Consider the following 19,410-nt stretch of genomic DNA (forward strand, 5'->3'; position numbering starts at 1 on the left):
ATGACCAAATAACTCCTACATGTCTGTAGACTTAGGCCCGGTGTTAAGGTTAACAGTTACAATTTAAAACGTACACATGGACGATATTTAAAGAGCTCCCAGTATTTTTAATTTGTTTAAATTGGAGTACTTTAAGGCTTACAAATTAAGAAATTAAATAAAGGTTCCTCACCAAACATTTATAATGTGGAGAAAGCTTTGAAACATTATTTCAACCCTCATGTTGGGAAATGAAATTTGCAGAGGCAAGTAACTGTAATAATAACTGAAATAAAAAAATAAAAAACAATCGGAATACTTAATAAAGAAAATCCATTAATATCCACTGATCCATTTATAATTTTCAAATCAAGGTTTAATCTTCTGGGGACCATGGATGTCTGACAAAAATGACCTGTCAATCATCAGATAGTTGTGGAGATATTGCAGTCTGGGGAAAAGTGGTGGAGCGATCAAACAGACCAGTATTGCCATCCATACAACTAAACCACTACTTTTTCACAGCATAAAACTATGAAATATGGATCCCTTTATGTTTGTAGAGTTGCAACTGTCCTTTAATTGAATAATGCACCCTCACAGTATAATGTTTACCTAAACTGTATAGAATCTACAGTTGTATCTGCTGATTATCTTCTACACCTCCACTCAAACAAAGACAGACACATTTGGAAAAAATCTATTTAGTATTTATTGTAAGTTTGTTACATTTAAATTCATTTCTCTAGCAGCACTATTTAAATACAGATATTCAAGGGCAGTTACCATAAATTGGAGATTTCTCTTAATGCAAGATGTCATTGTGTAAACAAAGATAGAGACTGAATCAGATGAAAATGTACCACAAATGAACACTGTTAACGTGTTCAGTTAACTTTAACTTTAAGTTAAAGGCGGATGAACAACATTTTTATGTCTTTTGAGATAAAAGAAAAAACAGTACACTATTAAAAAATAGTGAATAGTGTGACAGTTGGATCTGATATGGTAGTTTGTACTCCACATCAGTCATGCTTCCAAACGTTCAGTGCGTGTTTACATAGTTTTCAGGTGTGTTACATGTCAATGATCATGTGTGGATGATTCAGAAGAATGACATAAAAACCCACAACAGCAACGTGAAAAGACAAATAACAAAATGTGTTTTGTGAGGAACATTTTGAATCCAACAGAACATGTGATTTATATTCTAACATTTCCTTTGACCCCTTTACATTGAAACAAAAGGTAGATTATAATTTGTATCCAGCAAAGCCGCATTGTTGTACTTCCTGGGACAGTTACATTGACCAGCGTGTCAGGCAAATTCAACCAGGTTTTTCCTTAATTTTTATTTTATTTTACATAACTCAATTTTTTTTTTTTTTTGTAAGAATAGTTTGACATTTGGGATATACAATTATTCACTTTACTGGCAGAGTTAGATCAGAAGACATGAACAGCAGCCGGTTAGCTTAGCATAAACATTTCATGGGCCTTCATGGAAGCATCTGACACTGAATCCCCCTTAAAAAAAAATAAAGTTGTTTCTACTGAAAGAAGGTAGACTTAGTGATCTTTATAGGTGGACAGAGCCAGGATAGCAGTTTTATCCATTTAGCAAACTAGTCCTATCTAATCTAACTAAGCTAACCGTCTGTTGGCTGTAGTTTCATAGTTTACACACATAAATATGATAGTGGTATCGATCTTCTCATCTAACTCTTGGCAGTAAACTTCTTTCTACATAGCTATTGTAAAACTTGTTAACCAAGTTAAGTCTTAAGAAAGAAAGAAATCCACACTTTCTAAACTAGTCTGTGTAAATATTTCTTTAATCTTGATTCTACTATCCTCTGTGAAAATTACAGTCACATTTGTAGAGTACTATCATGTAGAGAATTGGCAACACCAACATAATGAAATGTTTCTCACATTGTACAAATTCCTTAATGCTCAGTTAGATTTGTACCGTATGTCTTAAAGTACAGATTATTATCCTTAGAAGACAAGGCTACATGAGATAAGCCCCTTCTGTGATATTCTACAACAGAGGATAGATGTTTTATCAAAGTTGAACAAATAAGACAGAAACATCTTTTTTTTTACATAATGCTACAGTTAAGCGATTCCTGCATCTCAGCGACTGCTGATCAAGGATCGACGATCAGTTTTCTTTGAAAAAAAACTTTTAAAGAAAAGTCATGATGAAAAGCAATCAGATCCTTGATCATAACCCTGACGTCTAGGGACACAGTTCTCTGAGATGTTTGAGGAATTTGCACATCTATTGAACTTGTAACTTTCTGGCTTCTGTTTGAAGCTGCACTGTCCTTTTCTTATCACACCATTTTATATCTGAAACACTGAGGTGACATTTGCTTTGTGTGGCAAGATAATACATAATACAGTCTACTTCACACTACCTTGCTGACCATTAGTGAGCACAATGATGAGATTTAACCTGCTTTGATGCAAACAATGACAAAACGGACAGGATCTCAGTCATAATCAACCGTCAAGCAATTAGTGAAAAATAGAAAAAAGTTGAGCTCAACTGACAAAATGTGTTGATTAAAAAGCCCCCTGCACTAGCATTGTCCTGGTAAAATTACTCTGCAAGTCATGCATGTGGAAATAACCAACCATAGTGTATATTTGTTAATACAAAAAGGGTCATTTAGACATTCTGGCAATTCATTGAGACACTCGAAACAAGAATAAAGAACCCATAACTGTCAATATTATTAGTGAAACATACTAGAAGAAAGATATAAACCTCTCAAAAGAGTTTGTGATATTTTTAATTGTCTGCATACTGCAGTACTTGAATACATACTCATACAGTATCGTTTATAGCAAATAACTGAATTATTTCATTTATTTAGCAAAAAGCATGCAAATAGAAAAAATTCTTTTAATCGCAAGTGACAATAAAATTATTTTTCTTTTCACCTGTGGATAATCTTTCGCCGACTGTGATCTATCTACAAAGTCATGACAAAAAACAAGTGGCTTAGGCATCTAAATCAATAAAGAGAAAAGTGATTGCCTAAAACTGTTGAAAACCAACTTCAACCAGGTACCTGCACAAATATAATCTCTTTCCTTAGTAGTAGCAAAAACACCTCTGGAAGAGGTACAAAACAGAAAAAATGAGGGTGTCAGTAGGAGGAACAAACATCAGTGTTATATTTGTTGTAAAATGGGACGGTCTCTGCTTTGTTGGATCTGTAATCTTACAAAGAGCGGAAGTGAGACAGACAAAGAAAGAGAGAGAGAGAGAGAGAGATAGAGAGAGATAGAGAGATCTTGAGGTCTGTTGTAAAGCATAAAGAGGCACCAAATTACACACAAAGCAGGTCGAGTTTCAAACCAACATGATGAACCTGCCTTTTTTTTAATCCAGGATGCAATGTAAGGTATTTTGGATGAAAAATCTATACATCAACCCTCCTATAATCATTTCTATCTCAGTTCAGGAGCAAAACATTTTCTGTACAAAGAGTTAAAATATAAATTATTAAAACTCAAATCAACCCTTAACTCAAAGCTAAAAGTGTCTTTTAAAAGATGAGTGAATGTATTATTGACTTCTTACATCTTGCATTGGTGGAGTGTTTAAAAAACAGAAAGCCTACTTCTGCTGATGCGTTTCACATCAACGCTACTGTATTAACACAGTGATAGTCTGACTGGATGTGGCTACAAAAAAAGAACAATAAATTGAAGAATAGAAAAATAAGTTCCTGTTGTTTGCTGACGACATGGTGCTGCACACATCTGATTACAAACTAACACTAACAGCTGTGCAGTGTCCACTGACAAACAAAAAGATAATAATGTTAAAATGTTATTTTTTTATTTCATGGCAAGTGGAATACTTTTATTTTCTTAATGGATTACTGGTTATAAAATATGTCTTGCATATGGACAGTGCACATGTTCTAATTCTTAAAAGTGAGACTATGCAACTTGATGATGAAATACTACAGCCTGACTCTTCCAAAGGAAAAGTTAATATAATAAGCAATAAAACACACTTTATCTCAATTTTATATACTCAAAGCTTTTGGCGTTGCAGCCTTACTTTGGTCTGGTGTAACAACTAGCTTGTGGTGGCTAACGCTAGCAAACTTACACACCCCTTTAAATGACATTACTGAGTCAGTTTACGGACTGTTTGACTTGACTCTACTTTTACACTATGTCATTTGCCCTTATCCCTTAATTGTCACCAGTGGAAATTATGGCCTTTGTTTAGCAAAAGATGCATAGTCTTGCTTTAAAAATGACCAAATGTTACAGGTAAAAATGACAAGGACAAGTCCTGGGTGGCCCATATACCTTATTTCACTCACAGGCAAGGGCTGGATAACAAATATTTGTCAAAGAAAGTAATGATGTGGTTTCTCCTTAAATAAATAAACGTTTTCCCCCTCAGTTAGGAAATACTGCACTGGTTTAGCTACTAGTGTTGTAGTCAGAGTAATGACAGTCAACCTTTCAACCAGTCGCTTAACCGTCAGATGAGTTCCAATCGTCTATATCATCTTACCAAGACTCCAGCAAACAGCCACATAATGTCAGACAATAACACATTTATTTGTTTTCAGCAAGGTTTCTTTTTTATCATCACAAAGGCATATACTAATTTCTCTGTATATTATTTGTCATATATATATATACAGTATATATATATATATACATAAACATATACATATACATATATATATTATATTTATATAGAAACAAAAATAAGCGTACATTTTTGCTGACTTAGATTGAAGAATATCAGCAAAGGGCATTGTAAACCATGGTCCATCTAAAACAGGTGAAAGGTGCGGTAGTTCGCACTTTCCCAACTCACCCACAGTAACAGATTTGCATAGGCAAAAATGGGATTAGCCCTTAGACAGTAGATTCCTGAATTCTTTATAGAGATGCAAAATCTAGTTCAGCTCAACACAATTAAAAACAAACATACATACAAACAAAAAGAATAATGTTAACTAGGCCGAGCTCTCTTTAACCCCTCTGGTCATATACTGTACATAGTCGTTTTTCTGTGCACATTTTTGTTTACAGTGTTAGGCTTCAAGTAGATCTAAGAAAAACAACTTGTACATTAACAACTTGATGTGAAATAAATTAACCAACATGAGAGGTAGTGAAAGGCCTACAGAGACGTTTGTTGTTTTTCTATACAAAGGAAAAAATAAAACGTGTCAGTAAGGCCAAAGCTTCGCAAACCTCCTCCACCCGATCTGAACACAGCTCTCAACCTTTTCACGTCATGTTTCAAAAACCCATTCACTTGGAACCCATGGGAATTTAAAGACAAAAAGTATCTAAACTCAGCGATGAAACATCACTTCACATCATCATCATCATCATTGCTTGTAAAATCTACATTTGAAATGCAGTCATTCAAAATAAACAACTGTGTACTCCCCCCCCCCCTGTGTAAAACTCACAATAAATTAAGAGGAAAGGACGTAAGCAGAAAATGTGGGTTTCTGCTGTGTCTGTCCTCCTTGTAAAACACTGTTACCTGGGATTCTGCTGTGTCTGTCCTCCCTATAAACCCTGTAAAGTGCTAAAAAAATTAGCACTGGGCAGAAACTGGTTTCTCCGCTCACACTGGGGACAGTTAGCTCCCCACGGTTACAAGTATTTAATAAGGTACACACATCTCACAATTTATAAATGTAAACTTGGTTTAATTGCACCATGATTTCATTATCTGGTTCTTGGTGAAACATTGTCATTTTAATTACTGTATAGTTTCAGCAACAAGGAAACATAGCTGTACTGAGCAGAAGAGGGACTTGTTTGCAAGAGAGTTTATGACTGACTATTCTTCTACTCAGTTAAAAATTTACAAAATTGTCCAAATATGTCTAACTGCTTCCTGGAAATGAAAACTGCTTCAAGGAGTCAGTGTGACAACTTGTCTTTCAGTATCAGAATTGGTTCATTATTCTTATGCGCATGCATGCACGGCTCTTCATTTCAGCAACTAAGCATTATCAAATCAAGTCCTTAGGGGTATTAAAGTAGTCTGCATGTGAGTACTGTATTGGCAAGTTAAATATAGTATATTTTCAAGAAGATACATTGCAAAAGAATTCTTCTTGACTTTACAGTGTCAGTGTTACCAATTTATAACCAACACTTATACTACAGAAAGCTTTTGTGGTAATATGATAGTTTGGATTGGATGTGACATCTACATCTAGTTAGCCTTTTTAACACTAAGTAAAAATAAGTCTGAAGGAAAAGTCAAAAGACCATGACTGCATGGACTTGTTTTCCATTTACGCTCAAAAAGAGGACCTGTATTTTATTAAATTAGTATTGATAAAATATCTGTTGCCTTATTTAAGTCATCTAGTAAATCTTGCAAATTCTAACAAGAGTCAGTTTGTTGATTAATCCAAAAGTGGCATTACAACATTCTGAGTATTCCAAAAGGTGTCGTGGTTAGTAATTTCTGATAATTTAATAACCAATCTAAAATAATAGTACACCGTTTCATTCTATAATCACTACCGACCTCCAATTGCACTTCAATAGTCTGCTAGACATCCTGCACCGTCTACTCTTACATTTAATCTAGACCAAATTTGGCACGTGAACTTTAGGTAGTTACTGTGAAGAAGGTGGCAACATGGATGCCTACATTTATCAGTAAGGAGTGGCACTATTTCATTGACACTTTAAGGTTAGCTATCCATCATGTTACACATTGAATGGACTTGGAGGCCGAGTTAGTTAAACAGAATAGGATATACTGCACTCATGCACTTTCTACTGCACATCCACAGGCCAAAGTTCAAATGTTTACATCATCAAAAAACAAAAGCTTTACATACTAAAAACATTAATGGGACATTTGGCAAGACCCCCTTAATCTTTTTTTTTTATCAAAATGTTTCTGTTAAGTGTGTAATTGTACCATACACACACATAGCCATTATAATTGCATGCTGTCAAAGTCAGATTAGAAAAACAAACCAGAGTATGTTAGTGCTGGCAGTGGGGTAAGGGATTGGCTAGGACAAGCAGGAGGACTACTTGCCTACAGCATGCTGAAACCTATTTAGCCTTGTTGAGAAGGCTAGCAAATAGCATGACTACGCCAACTCTCTTCGCAAGCCCAGTACGGTAGCAGGTTAGCATTATTATACTAACCCTCTCCACTAGCTCTGGTAAAAAATGAGTGTCTTAAACGGACAGTAGCTAACTGAAGGAATACCATACACTCTCCCAGCTCCATCTGCTGGAGAAGCAGACATGCACTAGAATGGCCGACATCTTGGTGACAAGTCACATCTGATATCTCTTCACAGCATCTTTGACATCATGTCTGGCACCCGTGGCACGTATCTGCAGCGTGATACTGGACGTCCAACTCTAGCCACTTGTCATGTTACCTACAGTATCTAAAGCTAAAGCCTTACAAACAAAGGCCAGGGCTCAATAACCATTTCAATTAGATCAGTGCCTGCTGCATCTCCCTACGTTCTCAAAGTAGAACCAGCTTTCCATAATGCTCAAATCATGGTAAAACACTAAAAGGTAAACCCTTGTTTTCTGCGAGACAATTTTAAAATGTAGAGGACTTTGGAGTCATTGTGGGTTTGTTTGTTTATATTTTCTCCAGCTGGGTTTTTTCCCCCCACATTGGGCACCTGTGCTTGTCAGGCTGTGATGGTCTGAGGTGGAGGGAGAGGGAGGGAACAAAGATGGAAGGTAGGAATCGTTGGACAAACTGTGGTTGCTATCAAGAAAAACTCCAGCAGCGCTTGTGCTACCTTTTTCTTACATGTAAAGGCATTGTGATTTTCTCAGCGGAGAGATTTTTTGTCTAAAGTTCATGAGTAATAATAATACATGTAGCTGCCCAACCACAATTCTAGCCCTTACTTCTCCCAGTTAAAGAATCCCAAAGAAGGAAAGTGCTTGGACGGACAGATGGATGGATGGACAGGTGGATGGATGGATGGGTATGTTGCCTTTGCCGCAGAAGCCATCATGTCTCCTCAATGAAAAACTCCAGTAAGCTATAAATTGGCAAAGTGTCCTTTTTCCCTTCACTGAATATACACATCCAGACTTAATATATCTCAATATTCAAAAACAGTTGCAGTCCGTGGCTTACATCGTCAAGCTACTGTAAAGACAGAGAGTCACATGCAGAGCCAGTGCTTCTTCTGGTTAAATGGGCAGATGCCCCAACTCCCACCAACAACTAGGTGTCATGTTTGGACAGTAAAGAAATTAAAAACACAATTTTAAACATCTGCGGAATGGGACAGAATTAGAAAAAACAAAACAACATGAAAGAATGAGTAAGAGAGAGAGAAAGAATATTAAAGTGAAGGTAGAAAGCATGAGGTCTAAATATTACAGTACAACAGTTGGCTTGTCCACTTTCTGCTCTCCTCTTTCTGCCCCCACCGCCTGAGAGTCCTTGTCCACAGTTAACCAGCAGCTGGCCATCAGGTTGGCCATTTTAACTGACTTCAGCTGACAAGTGGGTTGGCCAGTCAACCTTAACTAACAGCACAAATTGCTAGCAAAACAATCACTGGCCAGCATTAATGGTCTAAAATTGACCAATAACCAACCAGTAAAGGCCGACCTGGCTCCAGTGGAGAACTGGATATAAATTGCTTAAAAAATATTTAAAAAAAACAACCAGCTATCTTGGATGTCATTCAGTCTTTTCAATCAAAAAAGATGGAGAGATTTTCCAAACCCGACTTCTGGCACCATAGTAGTATTTGAAGTTTAAGTAGTAGTCTCGTTGGCGTACAATGGCGATTAGAGAGTGTGGTGGAGTCTAGGTGTCGAGGCAGGTGAGCCTCCTGTTGGCCAGGAGGTCTCTGTAAACGGAGGAGTTGAGGAAACGGGGGAAGGAGTCGCGATGCATCAGGTTGTAGATCTGGAACTGGGCCTCCTCGTACATCAGGTTGCTGGGCTCCGCCAGGTTCTGGTTTATTCCTTCCCTGACCCGCGAGTCCAGACTCACCTGGGATGTGGAAAACAAATTTGATTTATAAACCATGGTGTTTTTTTAAGTGATCCACAGAGTACCAGTGGCTTCTTAAAACACATGGCAGGTTGTTCACTATTTGGCTTCTTAACAAGAGTCTTTCGCCATGCTAGCACCTTTGTAATGCTCTACTTAAGCTTAGGGGTGCTTTAGGCTAAACGCTAAAAGTAGCATGGTGACATCTCAAAATGACAATGCTAAGACACTGATCAACAAGTACAATGTTTATTACCATGTTTACCATCTTAGTACAACGTGTCAGCATGCTAATATTAAACTTTAGGTGACATTTATATGGCATTAAAGCCAAAGTACAACTGAATAATTTAAGTTTTAGTCATAAACCAAAGTGTTGGACAATATGGAACTTTACCTGATGATGGGGCTACATGTGAAGTCATTAGAATTTATCATCTGGGGACTATGAAAAATTAAATTTCAGTCCGGACCGAAGTGACGGCCTGACCAAACGACAGGCCAACACTGCTATCACTAGAGCCATGTTAGCAGCATGTGATTCAACATAAATACAGCCGGTACCTCTTTGGGTGATAATATTGACACGTAGTCTTCGTATATGATCCTGGACTTCTCTTCCACCACTAACGGATCAGTCTCCTTTTTCAGCTCTTCACAGGCCATCCAGAAAAGCAGGTTGTCCTCGCTGTACTCAGAGCGCAGGAACTCCCGGAAGACCTCCCGGCCCTCCAGCGAGCGCAGCATCATCTCAAAGCTCCGGGCCCACAACAGTGCCTCGTCTAGACTGGGCTGTCTAAAGTTGGGCATACAAAAATGAAGACATTCCTATGTGTGAGATTGACACACACAATCATACTGACACAAACATGCAAGACCAGAGGGATGATGGCTGGACTTACTGTTCTTCTGCAGCTTCAATACTGTCCATCTTGGTGCAGGTCTGTCGTTCACTCCTCTCCATCCTGTCTTCATTCCTTGATTGAAAACAGGAAATTGATTATTGCGTCTTGGCATGTTTCTGGCATTTTAAATGGATATATTTAAGTTATCATTAGATTAAGTTGTAGATTGAGAGTCACAGTTAGATCAGAATTCATTAATGTCCCCTTTTAGCTATATGTTTGACAATAAGCTTGATGGTGTCTTTATTTTCCTACATAGAATTAAAGCTGCAACAATCCATTGATTGTGACAAATGTATAAATTCCAAAGAGGCAAAATTATTTTTCCGGATGTAAATTAGCATTCACCATCCTTAGTTACCACCTCTAAAAAAAACTCTAACTGCATCCAAACAACCAAATTTCTCCTCTCCCTAGGGATGTCCAGAGCCAATCAACACAATCAATATCAGGGCTGATTTACTTTTTCTATTATTCACCTATCGGCGCTCTCGAGTAAACCCGATTGGAAGATATGAAAATAGAAATAATCAACCAACCCTCCCTTCATAGTTATCTGAATATGTTTGGATTTTGGACCATTGGTAAAAAAAAACAAGCAATTGGAAGCCCTCACTTTGTGCTTTAGGAAATAGTGATTTTAATTTTTTTAATTTTTTAATGTTCTATAGACCAAACAATGAACAATCTATTGAACAAGAAAATACTGGTTAGCTGAATCAACAAAGTGAGCGATTGTTAGATGCAGCTCTAACTCAGTTCATCTCTTCCAACTACCAATCACGTTGGGAAGCATTGGTGTGGGCTTTAAAGTCCATAAAACAAAGCTTCAGTGCATTTTTAATGTAAGCACTTCATACACACGTAGCCTCTCAGTCTGTCGTAGGTCAGTCACACATGCTAACTTCACAATGCAACACACTGAACTGTCTATTTTTGTCCCAGCATGGAGGATCTTTTCTTCCTCTTGCTGTCTCTTGTCAAAGTCCCTATTGTGTGGCAGTAAATGGCTAAGCTAGCCACAGCCCCCGGGCGCCCTTACAATGCAGCTAAATATACAGGCTGTTCTTCACAGCTGTTTTGCATGTGATGTGTGGATCAAAATAGAAGGCACCCCTAGTAGATAAGGAACCTTGTGTGAGGGCGGACGAGGAGGGGTCAGAAAGTAGAGAAAAAAAGGGAAAAGGGTGGATGAATTGTGCCAGAAATGCTTGTTACTAACCTAGCTCTGGGATGTTTACTCCCCGGAGTCCTTATGTTTTGTTTTTTTCGCCCAGAATGCTGCCTTGGAATAGGGTGGCCCCAAAATCCTGATTGCAGCTGTCGCTGTGGTCCTTCTACACTGCCTGCTATGCGGTGACCTGCTGCGTCCTGCTGCATCCTGCTATGCTCCGCTGTGCCATGCTGCATCTTGTGGCACTCTGCGGAGCTCGGATGTGCCATGAACTACTACGACTACTATGTATAGTCATTGTTCCATTATCTTTATTGTAACTGTTATTGCCACTGTTCATCACACCCCCAACCAGCATCGTTAGACACCGCCTACCAAGAGCCTGGGTCTGTCCGGGGTTTCTTCCTAAAAGGGAGATTTTCCTCGCCACTGTGGCACTAATGCTTGCGCTTGGGGGAATTACTAGAATTGCTGGGTCTTTGCATATTAGAGCGTGGTCTAGACCTAATCTATCTGCCATACACTGTCCCCATAAAACTTTACCATGGCAGCAGACAAAATCCCCTTTGACTCACACACAAAAACACACACGTTCACACAGATCTCTTGACTCGGCATGATTGATAAAAAACAGAGAGCATTCAGTGATTTAAGGCACACATATTTGTACTAAAAACGGCATATTATCCCTCCCAGTCTTGACACTAAAATAAATAAACATATAGGGTACTGAAGATATATTCCAGGCTCATTCTGGATATCTGACACCAGCATTTGATTGAGAAACACACAGCGGAGTCACACAGCACTTACTACGGGCCCAGTCCACAAGCTGCCACCACTTCAGATGAAGTGGTGTGAAAAAAGCAGCACATTCACCATTCACTGCCTGAAAACAATGTTTCATTCACTCCGCTCTCCTGGCAAGAGGGCAGCCACAGTAAAGCAGTAATAAGAGCTACACAGCAGTTACTGGTTTTGGTGCCTTGCTTAGGGGCAATTGGTGCAGTAAATGTTTTGTGTTGTGTTGGCTGTGTACTCTTTTCTCTCATATTCAAAAATGCAAGGCAGGAATTAAAGCTGCAACTAATATTAAAGCTGCAAGCCAAACCATCAACCATGAAGGAGGAACTCTCTGCTGAGTTTAATGATACCTCACACAATCTGTTGCCAGCAGGGGGCGCTACGACCAAAAGTTAATTTTGGCCTATAGCTGTCTTCAGGGTTGGACCTTTGTCAAACTTGAGAGATTTTGGTGAGAGATTTTGGGCGGATATAACAATGTACACTAAAGTCACAACAACTTCTTTGTTCATCAATAAATGCTAAAAATGGCCGCCACGCCCACACTTTGACAAAAAGTTTTTCTTTTAATGACCTTTCATCTTTAAGGTGTTGAGATGGTACAGACTGGATTTGAGGTCCATTGGATGAAAACTTATGAGAAGCACCTTGACTGTCAGGTCTACTAGGGGGCGCTATGACTTTGAGCCAATATCAGCGTGAAAATGCCTTCAGGGTTCACACTCTGATGAATCCTGAAAAACCAATGGGACGATGTTCACTCAAGTTACACCCACTCCCTGTTTCACTAGCAAAACACACAAAATAGCCGCCCCGCCACAGCCATCCCATATGACAAAAAGTGTTTCTTTAATAACTTTTCATCGCTAAGGTCTTAAGATGGCACAGACCAAATTTGAAGATGATTGGATGAAATTTCTAGGTGGAGTTCGTTAAAGTACGAGATGTGGAATTGGCCAAAATCACACTCATTTCAAACTTTTAATTAAAAATGGCAAACTTCCTGTTGGGTTTAGGGTATGGCTTGCCATGGTCTTGACCTGCTACATATGTGTACCACGTTTCGTGAGTCTACGTTAAACGTACTGCGGGGGCTCAATATTTGAAAATTTGTAGGGGGCGTTAGCAAAACCATTTTTGTGCACCTATTCCCAAAACCCTTAAAATACTTAAATGTTCACAAGGCTTGATGTGACTGCCCATTTTGGTGAGTTTTTGAGTATGTTAAGCCCCTCAAAAAGGCAATTAATTTGCCGGAAGTCCGTTAGTTTCAATAGGCCGTCGCTCGGGCCCTAAGGATTATTTTCATTATCAAAAAAAAATAAAAATCTAATCTACTGTGCACTTCTATATTTACTTCTCAAACACATCTTTACCAAAGACAAGCTGGCCGTGCAGGAGCTGTTTGCTATATTTAGGTGCCAAAAACCTGGTTCCTGCTAAATCTGCATGGCCCTTTAAACCTGCAAGCCTTGAATCCAACAGTGGAACACAACGAATAAAGTTAATCTTCTAGATTCAGGTGACGTGTCTGTTCACAGATCATCTCAGTAAGTTTTCACCACCACTATATAAATTTGAATTATTTGTGTAAACATTCTAAGAACTTGTGTTTTGAGAGAACTCACACACAATTTGTGACTTCTCCTTACGCAAACAAAGGGTCTATAGAGAAAGCCTTTGAGGGAAATTTTTGATTTTGGCAAATTAACTATTACTGTATAATTCAAATTGACTTGACTTTAATATCTGGCTTCATATTTTTTCAAATCTAAAAACTGTTAAACATGGGTTGGTTTGTAGAAAGGTGTACTGGCTCCCAGACCTCCTTGCACTGAATCAGGCGCCCGTGCTGTGTGTCAACATAAAGACTATTCTTTCAGTATAATTTTTAAGGAACTCAACATAAGCATAACACAGTTTGTTGTTTCAGGCACAGGGGGTATTTTTTTCCTTCCTAATAACTAAAATGCCAAAACTCTTTTTTTTTTTTTTTTTTTTAAGAAATTGTGACCATGAATTCATAAATGTCCAAATAACACAATGCTTAATGGTGCCGTATAGCGGCAATCTCTATTTATATAATTTTATGATGAAATATGTTTAATTCAGCTTTGACCGAATGGATCAATTTATACTTAAGTCGCCAGATGACGTCATGCCACGTAGTTGCTTCAGTCTGCAAGCCTTCTTTTTCTATAAAGGTCTTCATGAAGTGACTTTGCTGTAGTTATCAACGGCAAACTTAGATAAATTATTTGTTAAAAATATTAATTATAATAAGTACAGTATTCTTATCCTGAGCCAGTGAGCCACAGTTTGCCTAAAAAACCATATGATGGAAAATAAATAAACATAAACTGGGTGATTTTAGATTCTGTAGACACAGACTTAGTATAGTATATACAATAGACTTCGGTGTTGTATAGTATAGTATTTTCTCACCAGAGACACTTGCAGCAGCCGCACCAGCAGAGGCAGCAGGTGTTGGGTCGGGGCTGTCCAGGGGCCTGGGGTGTGGCCTCGATGTGCGCCGCCTGCCTTTTTCTCATCTCCACTCCACTCACACTACGGGGCTTCACAATGGATACACAAAGAAAAAAAACCCACACAAAACACTGTTAAATACCATACAAAAAAATAAAAACATCACATAGAGTGCAGTTGTAAATTTGGTACCCATGTTATACGTTTAGTTCATTAGCAATATAATAGCAATACTATATTATGACTAATAAGAAAGGAAAAAAAAAGAAACTATTAAAAATATATGTGTGTGTGTGTGTGTGTGTGAGAGAGAGATGAAGTGAGAGAGAAAAAGAGAGCACCCAAGCAGGACAAAAAGGATTCCCTTCCTTGTATGGTACAAAGACTTTTGGCATTGAGCCAATTCTTTTTACATTGGCTTTGACAGACACTACACATACATTTCAAAAGGTGCAGACACAGACAGAGTTTAAACATCACACACACAGACAAACACACACAGACGGACACACCCGTGTGCATCAAATATGTTTATTCATGCACAAACATATATTAACCTGTAGTTGCCCCAGAGTGTGAAACATCCTTTGCACAGGAGGGGATGAGGATAGGTAAGGACACACCACAAAAACCTAAATACGGTGGTTTTATATAGTGAGCCTGTGGTAACATTGAATGTACTGCTGTTGTCTGATGATGTCATGTCACTACAGACACACAGTTTCTGAAATGTTCTCTTTAAATGTACAGTATGAAACATGTAATGAAAATGGACCCAATAAAGTTCAAACAACTCTGGGTCTTAGGGTTCAAGGACACTGAGGCACTCAGGAGGGTAAAGTTTAAAAAGCCTTTATTTTTTTTTATTTTTTTTGCAAGATAGGGGACATTGGAAAAGAGCTAAGCCAAAAACCAAAGCTCTCAATCTACTGGTAAATTTCCATTCCTACCCTCACCTATGGTCATGACGGTTGGGTGTTGACTGAAAGACCTAGACTGCGGGTACAAGCGTCCAAAATAGGTTTTCTCAGGAGGGTGGCTGGCGTCTCCCTTCGAGATGAGGGTGAGAAACTCAGTCATCTGTGAGGAACTCGGAGTGGAGCAGCTGCTCCTTTAGGTAGAAAGGACCCAGTTGAGGTGGTTTGGGCGCCTCTTTAGGGAGGTGTTCCAGACATGTCCAGCTGGTAGAAAGCCTCTGGGTAGACCCAGGACTAAGTGGAGGGATTATATCTCCACATTAACTTAGAAACGCCTCGGGGTGCCCCAGTCAGAGCAGGTTAATGTGGCTCAGGTAAAGGGAGCTTTGGGTCTCTTGCTGAAGCTGCTGCGACCAGCAACCCAACCCTAGATAAGTGGTTGAATGTGGATGGATGTAACTAAAATGTACAGTGTGTGGTAACACTGATTAACAGTCAGCGCTTGGCTGTGTGGCTGCACTTAGGCTCAGCGCCTCTAAATACTAACGTAAAATGTGCTAACATTCTACCCAATGACAAGACTAACATGCTGCTGCTTAGCAGGTATTATTCACCCTTTAGTTTAGCATGCCAGTGTGCTAACATTTGTTAATTACACCCAAAGTAAGGATGTGGCTGATGGGAATGTCATTCATTTTACAGTTGTTTGGTCATGAACCAAAGTACTGGAAAAATTAAAAGAATTGACGTGATGATGGTGGAAAATAAAAAGTTAAGGGATCACCTACCTTATTACAATTTATTTGAGGAGAACATACATGTCTGCACCAGATTACATGACAATCCATCCAATAATCAAAACCTTTATCCTACTATAACTATAACAGCTTGCTTACAGATAGTACAACAGCAAATTTCAAACAGATAAAAGGAGATAATAATGAACACAGACTTGTAATTTGAGGCATATAAGCTTAGTTTCACCAACGGGTGTGGTGTAAAAAATTTACCAATTATTGCAATTGTCTTATTGTCTGTAAATCAAAAGTGCAATTAATGAACTGAAGTCTTACCTGGAGAGTCATGGTTCAAATTAAATTCCTCATAAAACACTTATATATCCAAATGATAAAAAAAAGTGTGCCCCAGTACCAAGAGAGGAGCCTTCTTTCTGGTTCCCTCTATTGCATACATACATGCAATTTACTACAGTGATATTACAGTACAAGGCAGGTAAGGTTGAGACGACCTGCCTGATATGCAAATGTTGTTGCCTGACCAGTGTAGTGGTCATCAGTTATTCAGGGACCAGGCAGCATCCGTGGAAAAACAGGCTGCTAGATGCAAACGACAGCGAGGTATTGGCTTTGTTCTAAACCCAGGGAAAGAGGCCGCATTGACAGAACATGCAAATATGGAGTGATAAAACAAATATGTCCAGATGAGAGGGAAAAAGCTACAAGTGCAGTGGTTTTATAAATTATTTAAAACATTTTTCATTTCCACATTTTCTCATTTTTCCACATTTTTTATAAAATTTAGACATCATTTCAAATTGCTTGAGGAGGGAACATTTTAACTACCAAAACAACTGTCATATCAGTCAAAAACAATCCAATTTAGTCATCACCCAGCTCTACTTTGAAACCTCCACCTTGCTTCACCCACATGTTATTAGCCAAAAGATAAGCTGCAAATAATTGTAGGAGTAAATACACACTAGCTCCCAGAAAGTGCTACGAGCTTTGAAGTAAATTGTACATCGCGGACAAACAGTGGAATTGCAACTCCAGGCCCATCACATCTCTGTATATCAGTGGATGCGGATCAATTACAAACGTAACGCAATTACATTCAATGAAATATTCCTTTTGCTGCAACGCAGTAATATATCACATTACTAATCACATTTTGGTAATATTATATAACTTACAATCTCAGTAACGCGAGTTACAACGCATTTCAACGCAACATTTAGGGGTTTGTTTTTTAAGGATTCACCAACACCTTAAAACATTTCTTTACAGGATAAAAAACCAGCGAGGGCTTTTTTCTGCTGCTGTATTCAGTGGATGAGGTGACTGACTGCAGATACAACTGCAAGATGGACATTATTTTCTGGAGTTATTATGCTGCATTGAGGCAAGCTGTCCCATCTCTGTTCCCGTAGTCAGAGCCAGAACCAGACAGGTACGGACAACAGGTGGCGGTATGTCAGCACGGACAGCAGTGTGTCCGAGCTGCTGACAGGTAGAAACATGGTGGGCGTTAAGGGTTAGGTTTGCTACACGTAACGTCACTGCATTTTATCAACGGTGGAGAGGAATTATGCCTGCAGTGGAATGGTTTTGAATGACGACCAAAAACGCTTGTCTTTTCCTGTGACCATTTACTGTTTAATATGATGCAGTTTTACAAACTAGTAAGTGAGCAGACGGACATGTTTCACATAGCGTCTCACGTTCATCTCAGTAAGCTAACAAGAGTACACAACAGACAACTTTTGTGTAGGTTACTTCAAAATAAAAGCAATTTCTGTGACGGTTTACAGTAAAACAAATAAAGTTGTGTACCATTTCACATATTATCTGTAAATCAAGTACTATAAATAATGTAGTAAGGTAGTTTTAATCACCCTATAGTTGACTATTTCTTTTAAACTAAACAGGAATTTCTTAAGTGCCTTAAACAAACATTTTACAACAATGCTGTCCTTTAATACAGCTGTAAGGCACTTTTACTTGTTGTTTATCCATTTTAATAGTTGTAGTTACTTTGCATATTCATATTAATTATACAAAATATCATGAATAAACTATGATGTGGAGATGAAGAGAAGATTTTATTGATCAAGTGGTGAAATTCCTATGCTGATGTTGCTGCTGATGTCTGATTTTAAACCAGGAAAACACCGTTTGGGTCCTTTCAAAGAGGAATATGAAAATCTTCCTAACAAAATAACATAAGGACCCACTGGTTTTGTAATTTCTTCTTTTAATGAGAAAGTAGCCTAACATTATAAGAAACAGCATATAGCTGTAATATATCCGCTAAGGACTTAATGATATGTACAACACCATCTATTTGCCGAGTGTTGTGAGTGACGGGTGTGAGCCCTGAAGTTTGTAACATCTTACCCTGCGATAGGAGTGTGTCTGTGCAAATACATTTAAAAGTTTAATACTTAAAAGAAACATGAATCAAGTGTCCTTAATTACTCAAGTTACACAAATATTAGAGTCATAATGTTTTATTTGTTTTGTTTATTATTGAGTGCATATTAATAAAAGCTCCACAGTTTGTGTATTTATTTAATTGGACATTGTTTACTAGTCGTTATCGAGGTAAATGTGACAGTAGTGACATTGATTTCAGGCATCCAGCCCTATACTTGGGCAAGTCTTACTCCACTGAGAAAAACAGAGACATGCGGTTGAAAGCTCTCAAAAAAGCTACTTCTTGGATCTAAGTTATTTAAGAGTGAACTTGAGAGAGGCACTTTTTCCCCATTTTCAACTAGCAGTAACGTGATATTAAACAGACAATTGACTACAGTAAGTGGGATACAAATATCCACTGTGCTTCTTTCTTTTTTTGTAACTGAGTGGAAAATAAAAAAAAAACAATAAAAACAATAGAATAATTGCTTCTTTAACAGTGAATATGAATGAACAGTTCATTCCAATTTTTTAATGCATTTTAAGATCAGTCTTTTCACTTTCAATAAGTGCAACATCAATGGGCAACAGAGTTGTAAACAGGGACGTCACTGGGTTTGAAAGACAGGGGGGGGGCTTAGCCCCAAGGCAATGCAAAACCTTCCCTGGCAAAATCCTACTTACTAACTCTAATGTTAACTTTTAGAAACATCAAAGCTGCATGGGGGGATTTACTTAGGCAAGAAAAACACACTACTGCAGTCAGGCATGATACGCTGAACTAGCTTGTTGGAATGTGGTTGACAAGGATCCTATTTAAAGTATGTCTGAATTTAATGACCTGATGGCAAGATGATTAGAAGTTCTAGTATGTATGTATGTATGTACAGTGGGTACGGAAAGTATTCAGACCCCTTTAAATTTTTCACTCTTTGTTTCATTGCAG

The 19,410-nt window shown here is 38.3% G+C and overlaps 1 protein-coding gene across 4 annotated transcripts in view; it reads right to left on the reverse strand.

Moving 5' to 3' along the window:
- Nucleotides 1-2,176: 2,176 nt before the first annotated feature.
- Nucleotides 2,177-19,410, reverse strand: part of rgs17 (regulator of G protein signaling 17) — a 22,710-nt gene continuing 5,476 nt past the window's right edge. For 3 of the 4 annotated variants that reach the window (XM_034897600.1, XM_034897602.1, XM_034897601.1), the window contains 4 exons: nt 14,348-14,478; nt 9,922-9,996; nt 9,584-9,815; nt 2,177-9,019 (listed from right to left, as the gene is read on the reverse strand). In XM_034897600.1, coding sequence (XP_034753491.1) covers nt 8,831-9,019; nt 9,584-9,815; nt 9,922-9,996; nt 14,348-14,478 — 627 coding nt within the window. In that variant the 3' untranslated portion in view covers nt 2,177-8,830. Of the gene's footprint in view, nt 9,020-9,583; nt 9,816-9,921; nt 9,997-14,347; nt 14,479-16,379; nt 16,773-19,410 lie in introns of those variants that run through there. The other variant, XM_034897599.1, reaches the window with a different exon arrangement.

The sequence above is a fragment of the Etheostoma cragini genome, chromosome 17, assembly GCF_013103735.1.
Source record: "Etheostoma cragini isolate CJK2018 chromosome 17, CSU_Ecrag_1.0, whole genome shotgun sequence".
Taxonomy (NCBI): Eukaryota; Metazoa; Chordata; class Actinopteri; order Perciformes; family Percidae; genus Etheostoma; species Etheostoma cragini.